This window comes from Athene cunicularia (genome assembly GCF_003259725.1).
Source record: "Athene cunicularia isolate RWA chromosome 9 unlocalized genomic scaffold, athCun1 chr9_part1, whole genome shotgun sequence".
Lineage (NCBI taxonomy): Eukaryota > Metazoa > Chordata > Aves > Strigiformes > Strigidae > Athene > Athene cunicularia.
Genome location: NW_020799110.1, coordinates 10613763 through 10621101, shown reverse-complemented (window position 1 = coordinate 10621101; position 7339 = coordinate 10613763). Strand labels below are relative to the sequence as shown.

The window sequence follows — 7339 nt, the reverse complement described above, 5'->3', positions numbered from 1 at the left end:
GCCCTTCTCCGTGGGGCCGCGGGGAGGGGGGGCGCTCCTCGCCCTGCCGGCACGGGTAGGGTAGGCTCTTCGGGAGGGGTGTTCCCAAGTGATGGGGCGCTGACCCCCAGCAGCGCTGGGGTAGGATGGTGCCCTGGGGTCACCGTGTCCTAGTCCCCCTGCAGCTGCAGGGGATGCTTCCACCGCTGTCCTAGTGGGGGGTGTCTGTGTTGGGTGCCCTTAACTCTGCTTTCTCCTCCTGTGCGTTTGGGCAGTCAGAGGAAGACAAGCAGCTGCAGGATGAGCTGGAGATGCTGGTGGAGCGCCTGGGGGTAAGTCTGTGCTGTGCTCCTCAGCAAGGAGCTGTGGAGGAGTGAAGCAGCAGAGCCCCAGCCAGGACTTAAGTCTGTCTGTCCCTCACTTACGGTTGTTCCCTGTGCAATGGAGGTGGAGGGGGGGGTGAGTGGGGCCCCTCCTTCACTGCTGCAGTCTGTCCTCCAGCCTTGCTGCCTGTCTGGCCTGTGCCCAAGGAACCTCTGCCTGCCTCTTGTTTGGGTGGCTTCTGCCCTTCTGTGCTTTCCCTTCCTAGCACTTGGGCTGAAGGAGGCAGCCCTGGGTGGGGAGGCTGCTCTGCTCAGAGCCACAGCTGTGTTTGAGGAGGGCTGACGGGTTGGTGGTGCAAGAAGCAGCCTCCTGCTCCCTGACAGGCAGCTTTCTTCTGCAGGAGAAAGATACGTCCCTCTACCGCCCAGCCCTGGAGGAGCTGCGGAGGCAGATCCGCTCTTCCACCACCTCCATGACCTCTGTTCCCAAACCCCTCAAGTTCCTACGGCCCCATTATGGCAAGCTGAAGGAGATCTATGAAAACATGGCTCCGGGAGAGAACAAGGTAAAAGCTCTTGGCCCCCCCATCCCACGTGGCTGGGGGAATGATGCTGGGGCAGGTGATTGCAGAGCCCTCTGGACTTGCTCTGGTGGATTATAACTTGCCAGGGCTGTGCCTTTACTGCCTGTGACAGCTTGTGGGTGCGTGGAGGGTGTTGTGTCCCTGGCTGCCCCTGCTTCCTCGTGCCTGGTGTGTGTCTGAGCCCCCGGCACTCTTTCCCCAGCGCTTTGCAGCAGACATCATTTCTGTTCTGGCCATGACCATGAGCGGGGAGCGTGAGTGCCTGAAGTACCGGCTGGTGGGCTCCCAGGAGGAGCTGGCATCATGGGGGCATGAATACGTCAGGTAAGCCTGGGCAGGAGCAGGGCTTGGGGAAGGACAAGGGCTCAGCCAGATTTCCCCAGCGCTTTGACTCTAGCCTGCCTGGGAGATGTCCTATTCAGCTGCCCCTGTCACACTTGCACATGTGTCACCTCATCCTCTCTCCACGGTGATTTGCTAGCTGCAGAGATCTTGCTGCCATTGCCTCTGTAATCTCTGCTCTTAACCCTCTTCCCCCTCTGGGCTTGTCCTCCATAAGCTCTCACAGGATTGTGGGGTCCCCATAAACAATGCACAGCCCTGGCTAACTGGTAGCAGCTGCTCCCCATGCTTGGGGCTGGGTGAAGCTGTGGCAGTGATGTCCCTCTGTCCCTGCAGGCACTTGGCAGGGGAGGTAGCCAAGGAGTGGCAGGAGATCGATGAGGCTGACAAGGCTCAGAGGGACACACTCCTCACCCTGGTCAAGGAAATTGTCCCCTACAACATGGCCCACAATGCAGAGCATGAGGCCTGTGACCTGCTCATGGAGATCGAGCAGATGGACATGCTGGAGAAGTACATCGATGACAACGCCTACTCCAAAGTGTGCCTCTACCTGACCAGGTGAGGGGCTCAGCAGGTGGAGGGGGCCTGCTCCCTGTTGGGCCCAGCTTGCCTGACGTGGCCCTCACCCTCGTGTCTGTCTCCTCCTCAAAGCTGTGTAAGCTATGTCCCAGAGCCTGAGAACTCAGCTCTCCTGCGCTGTGCCCTGGGCATCTTCCGCAAGTTCAGCCGCTACCCTGAAGCCCTGCGCCTGGCTCTGATGCTCAATGATGTGGAGCTCGTGGAGGACATTTTCACTTCTTGCAAAGATGTGTAAGCGGAGACTTGTTCCCCGCCCTCTGGGGCCTTCACCTGTCATGATGGGGCATGGCTCCCCATCTGGGCAGAGTTGGGTTGGATCCTACCACCACCGGAGGTATCTGGGAGTTTGGACTGAGACTCTTGTCCCTGAAATCAAGAAGGGCAAGAGCGGGCCGTCTCTGGGCTGCACTTGTGTGCTTCTGGAGCAGGGCAGGTTGGCTCACTGTTTGGTGAACGTGTGTTTGTGCTGGGACTGGCTGGGGTCTGGGCACTCGTGAAACCTCTCCCCTCTGCACAGAGTTGTCCAGAAGCAGATGGCCTTCATGTTGGGCCGCCACGGGGTCTTCCTGGAGCTGAATGAGGATGTGGAGGAGTACGAGGACCTGACTGAGATCATGTCCAACGTCCAGCTCAACAGCAATTTCCTGGCCTTGGCCAGAGAGGTGCGTGTCCCAGCTGGGAAAAGAGCCCTGGGCTGCCTCCAGGTGTGGCTGCCTTGGCTGCTGGGCTCTGTGACAACATCTAGTAAGAGATACTTTATCCCTACAAGCCTGGCCAGGCACCTCTTGGAGACATTGCTGATGTAGGACAGCTTCCCTGGGGTGTGCTGGCCAGGAGGTAACCCCCTTCTCCCTTATCTCTGCAGTTGGATATCATGGAGCCCAAAGTGCCAGACGATATTTACAAAACCCACCTGGAAAATAACAGTAAGAGCTTGTGTCCTGGCCTCTGTTGTCCCTGCCCGTGGGGAATTCCTGGGACTGCAAGGCTTCTCTGGGCCAGGGAAGTCAGCTGTATCCTGAGGTGTGCAGATGGCCTGCCCCGGGGTCTCTGACCTGGTGTGGAGCAGACCCAGCTGCCTGCTGTGGATTTGGGCTTCTCCTTCCTGCTGGTGGTGGGACAGGTTGTTGTCCCCCTATAGTGCGAGATGTCTGTGTGGTGGAGGGCTGGCAGGGCTGCTCTGGCTGCCTGGCTCACCCTGACATCGTTCCCCAGGGTTCGGGGGGAGCGGTTCCCAAGTGGACTCAGCCCGGATGAATTTGGCCTCCTCCTTCGTGAACGGCTTTGTGAATGCTGCATTTGGACAGGACAAGCTGCTGACGGACGATGGCAATAAATGGTTGTACAAGAACAAGGACCACGGTGAGGGAGCTGGCTGGGCAGGGGCTTGGGGTCACTACCTTGTCCCTTTTGGGGGCCTGCTGAAAGTGGGGCTGCAGGGCACGGCTGCCACTGAGCTGCCCCGTGTCCCTGGCCACCACCTGCCCCAGGCAGGGCGCATCGATTCAGGGCTGATCTTGGCTCTTCTCCCCTGGAACTGCAGGGATGCTGAGTGCTGCAGCCTCCCTGGGCACGATACTGCTGTGGGATGTGGACGGGGGGCTCACACAAATCGACAAGTACCTGTATTCCTCAGAGGATTACATCAAGGTTGGTGGCACTGATCCTGGCACGGGCTCTACGGCTGTGTGGGGCAGCCCCTCTGCGGGCTGGGTGTGCAGTTGGCTCAGGGAATGGCTGACCTTGCCTTGGTCCGCTCTGCGGCTCAGTTCCTGGCTGGAGAGGGGTTGGATGCCCTGGTGCCAGGTTTTTGAGCAGCTAACAGCAAGGTGGGGAGCTCTTGGGGACTGCAAGAGGCACCCTTGGGGTCCCCTTGTCACAGAGCCACGAGCTTTGGACTCCTCAGCTGGATCCAGAGTGGTGTTGCTCACTTGGTACCAACTTGCTTGTCCCGGGGAGTGGGTGTAACGTGTGGAGTGATATTAGTCACTGGCTGGCAGGGAGCTTTGTGCATTGGTAGCTGGTGCATGACAGTGCTTCTGCCTTGCAGTCGGGAGCCCTCCTGGCCTGTGGCATTGTCAACTCAGGGGTGAGGAATGAGTGTGACCCTGCCCTGGCCCTCCTGTCCGACTATGTCCTCCACAACAGCAACACCATGAGGATCGGAGCCATTTTTGGGTAAGGGCCTGCTCCCAGCCTCCCTGTGCTGCGCAGGGGGGCGCAGCTCCCTCCTCACGCTCCCCTGGACTCTCCTCCGCAGGCTGGGGCTGGCATACGCGGGCTCCAACCGTGAGGACGTCCTGACACTGCTGCTACCTGTGATGGGAGACTCCAAGTCTAGCATGGAGGTAGGGAGCGAGACAGGGTTCATCTGGGGTTTCTGCTTCCCCACCTGGTCTCCAGCAGCTCCAGGGAATACAGGAGCTGTCCTGCCCCTGGTTTGGGCCAGGTTTGGGTTCTGAGAGCCAGGTTTGGGCTCTGAGAGCAAGGCTACATGTCTCAACTTGGTGCTGTGCTAGAAGAGCACCAGGGTCCCAGTTTTCCCCATCTGAGCTGCTCCCACGATGGGACTGCAGCAGATGTGGGAGGGTCGGAAGCCATCAGGTGTCCCAAGAGCCCAAATTTTCACACAAAGTGGGGACCAAGGGTACCCAGTGCTCTCTCGGGCTGGGCGGCCATCAGCCTGTGCAGGCCTGGCCCTGAGCTGTGGGTCAGCTCCCTCTGCACGGTCCTCATGTACAACGTCTCCTTCCCTCCTTCACCAGGTGGCTGGTGTGACTGCCCTGGCCTGTGGGATGATCTCAGTGGGCTCCTGCAACGGGGACGTTACCTCAACCATCCTCCAGACCATCATGGAGAAATCCGAGACGGAACTGAAGGACACGTATGCCCGATGGTTGCCGCTCGGCCTGGGCTTGAACCACTTGGGTAGGGCTGGGCAGCGCCAGTGGCTCACGAGTTGGGAGGCAGGGTGGGAGCATCCCTACACCATTGTCCTCTAACCACCATACCTTCCTCGGCAGGGAAGGGAGAGGCGATTGAGGCCATCTTGGCAGCGCTAGAGGTGGTGTCGGAGCCGTTCCGCAGCTTCGCCAACACGCTGGTGGACATCTGCGCCTATGCGGGTGAGTTGGGCTGACTGAGGTGGGGAAGGCAGGGGTGGGTCTCGGGTACTCTGCCTGCTGATCCTGGCTCTCCACTCTGTCCCCAGGCTCAGGGAATGTCCTGAAGGTGCAACAGCTGCTGCACATCTGCAGTGAGCACTTTGACTCTAAGGAGAAAGAGGAGGACAAGGACAAAAAGGACAAGAAGGAGAAAGAGAAGAAAGAGAGCTCAGCTGACATGGGGGCTCACCAGGTGAGGAAATGTGGGCAGGAGGACCTGTGTTCCTTGGGGCAGGAGCCAACTTTGTGGCGATTCGCAAGGCCTTTGTGTGATCAGAGCTTGAGCAAAACAGCCCCCAGCAGTATCCGCTGCTCTCTGTCCCCCTGAGCTCAGGGTGGGGTGCAAGGGCTGTGAGAACTTGAGATTTGGGCTGGGTGCTCCCTGCCTGGCGCTCAGTGCCTGTGTCTCCGCAGGGTGTAGCGGTGTTGGGGATCGCGCTCATTGCCATGGGTGAGGAGATTGGTGCTGAGATGGCTCTGCGCACATTTGGCCACCTGGTGAGTGACACTGGGGGAACAGCGTAGAGCTGGGAATAGAGAATAGAGACTGGGTCTTGCCTCATGTCTCTGTAAACCTCGCTCCCCTCTGTGCAGCTGCGGTATGGGGAGCCCACCCTCCGCCGTGCCGTGCCCCTGGCCCTCGCCCTTATCTCGGTCTCCAACCCCCGGCTCAACATCCTCGACACCCTCAGCAAGTTCTCCCACGACGCTGACCCCGAGGTCTCCTACAACTCTATCTTTGCCATGGGCATGGTGGGCAGTGGTAAGCCTGGGGGACAGCCCAGTTTGGGGCTTGGGATGTGGAGGGGGGAAGGTGGGAGGCCTGAGCCGTGTACCCTCTGCCTTGCACCCAGGTACCAACAACGCCCGGCTGGCAGCGATGCTGCGGCAGCTTGCCCAGTACCACGCCAAGGACCCCAACAACCTCTTCATGGTGCGGTTAGCCCAGGTATGATCCTGCACTCGCAGCGGGGAAGGGGCAGGCTGGGGTCCCTGCCCTGGGTGTGGGAGGGGAATGGTGTCCCGGGGGTGTCTCCCTCCTGCCAGGCAGGGCTGAGGGTCCCAGGTTTTACCCCACTGCTCTCTCACGTGTTTTCTCTGCCGTACCAGGGCCTGACCCACCTGGGCAAGGGGACGCTCACCCTGTGCCCATACCACAGTGATCGCCAGCTCATGAGCCAGGTGGCTGTGGCCGGGCTGCTCACCGTCCTCGTGTCCTTCCTGGATGTGCGCAACAGTGAGTACTGTGGGTTCGGCCTCCCCAGCACCCCTCTGCCTGTGGGGTGGGCACTGCTCAGCCCCTTTTCTTCTCTCCCTCCTCCAGTTATCCTAGGCAAGTCCCACTACGTTCTCTACGGCCTCGTTGCTGCTATGCAGCCCCGCATGCTGGTCACCTTCGACGAGGAGCTGCGCCCTTTGCCCGTGTCTGTTCGGGTAGGACAGGTAAGGGGCACGCAGAGAGGAGGAGGGGGTGCTCTGGTGTCCCTGCCTCTCCCTGGTGTTTACCTTGCTTTTCTCTTGCAGGCTGTGGACGTGGTGGGCCAAGCAGGCAAGCCCAAAACCATCACTGGTTTCCAGACACACACGACGCCGGTGCTGCTGGCACATGGAGAGCGGGCAGAGCTGGCCACGGAGGAGCACGTGCCCGTGACACCCATCCTCGAGGGATTTGTTATCCTACGCAAGAACCCCAACTATGATGTTTGAGCTGAGGGGGGGCTGGGAGGGGTGGGTAGGTGGTGGGGGTGGGAAAAACCTAGTTGGTTTGATTTTGTTACTGACAGGCAAAGAAATAAACTATCCGGAGACTCTAGTGTGGTGGTGCCCTCCTTGTGCTGGGGCTGCGGGGTGGGCACAGATCCCACCCCAAGGGACCTGCTGTCCCTGGGGGTTGGGCACAGTGCAGACCCCCAGAAGCAGGGGCTTAATGCAGAGTTGTGGGGTGCCATGGGTGTGCCCAGGGCAGCAGCGTGAGCTGGCAGCGTGCAGCCCCTCTCCCTGCTGCACTGGCCCCTGCCTCGGCCCAGCGCTGACTGTCCCTGGCCACAGCTGCCGGGCCTTGGGTGGTGGCTCCTGGGCTTCAGCTTCCCCCCCTGCTGCCCCGCGTGCACTGGGCTTTTCCGGGGTCTGGTGCTGCTCCAGCGCTGGCGTCAGGGTTAGATCAGCTAAAAGCGGAAGTATTTTTAGGGAAAAAGGGAAATCCCTGTCCTCTTTCCAAAGCCAGCAGGGTGTGTGGCCGGGGTGCAGGGGGTGCGGGAGGGAAGCCGGCACCCGTGCGGAGGGGTAAGGGGCCGTGCCCCGGGTGAGAGCAGCGCCCGAGGGACGCCGGCTCCGGGCGGGTGTTGGCGCGGCGCGGGGTGACGCC

At 60.5% G+C, this 7339-nt stretch overlaps 1 protein-coding gene across 1 annotated transcript; it reads left to right on the top strand.

The window, feature by feature from the left end:
• Nucleotides 1-253: 253 nt before the first annotated feature.
• On the top strand, nucleotides 254-6784 carry PSMD2 (proteasome 26S subunit, non-ATPase 2). Its single transcript, XM_026855308.1, has 20 exons — nucleotides 254-311; nucleotides 704-868; nucleotides 1089-1210; nucleotides 1565-1789; nucleotides 1883-2041; nucleotides 2328-2472; nucleotides 2676-2736; nucleotides 3026-3172; nucleotides 3354-3460; nucleotides 3861-3988; nucleotides 4071-4158; nucleotides 4576-4738; nucleotides 4834-4935; nucleotides 5022-5167; nucleotides 5389-5472; nucleotides 5569-5737; nucleotides 5829-5923; nucleotides 6085-6211; nucleotides 6299-6417; nucleotides 6499-6784. Exons 1-20 carry the CDS (start codon nucleotides 291-293, stop codon nucleotides 6679-6681), a joined length of 2556 nt encoding a protein of 851 aa, XP_026711109.1. The 5' UTR covers nucleotides 254-290; the 3' UTR covers nucleotides 6682-6784.
• The last annotated feature ends 555 nt before the right edge of the window (nucleotides 6785-7339 follow it).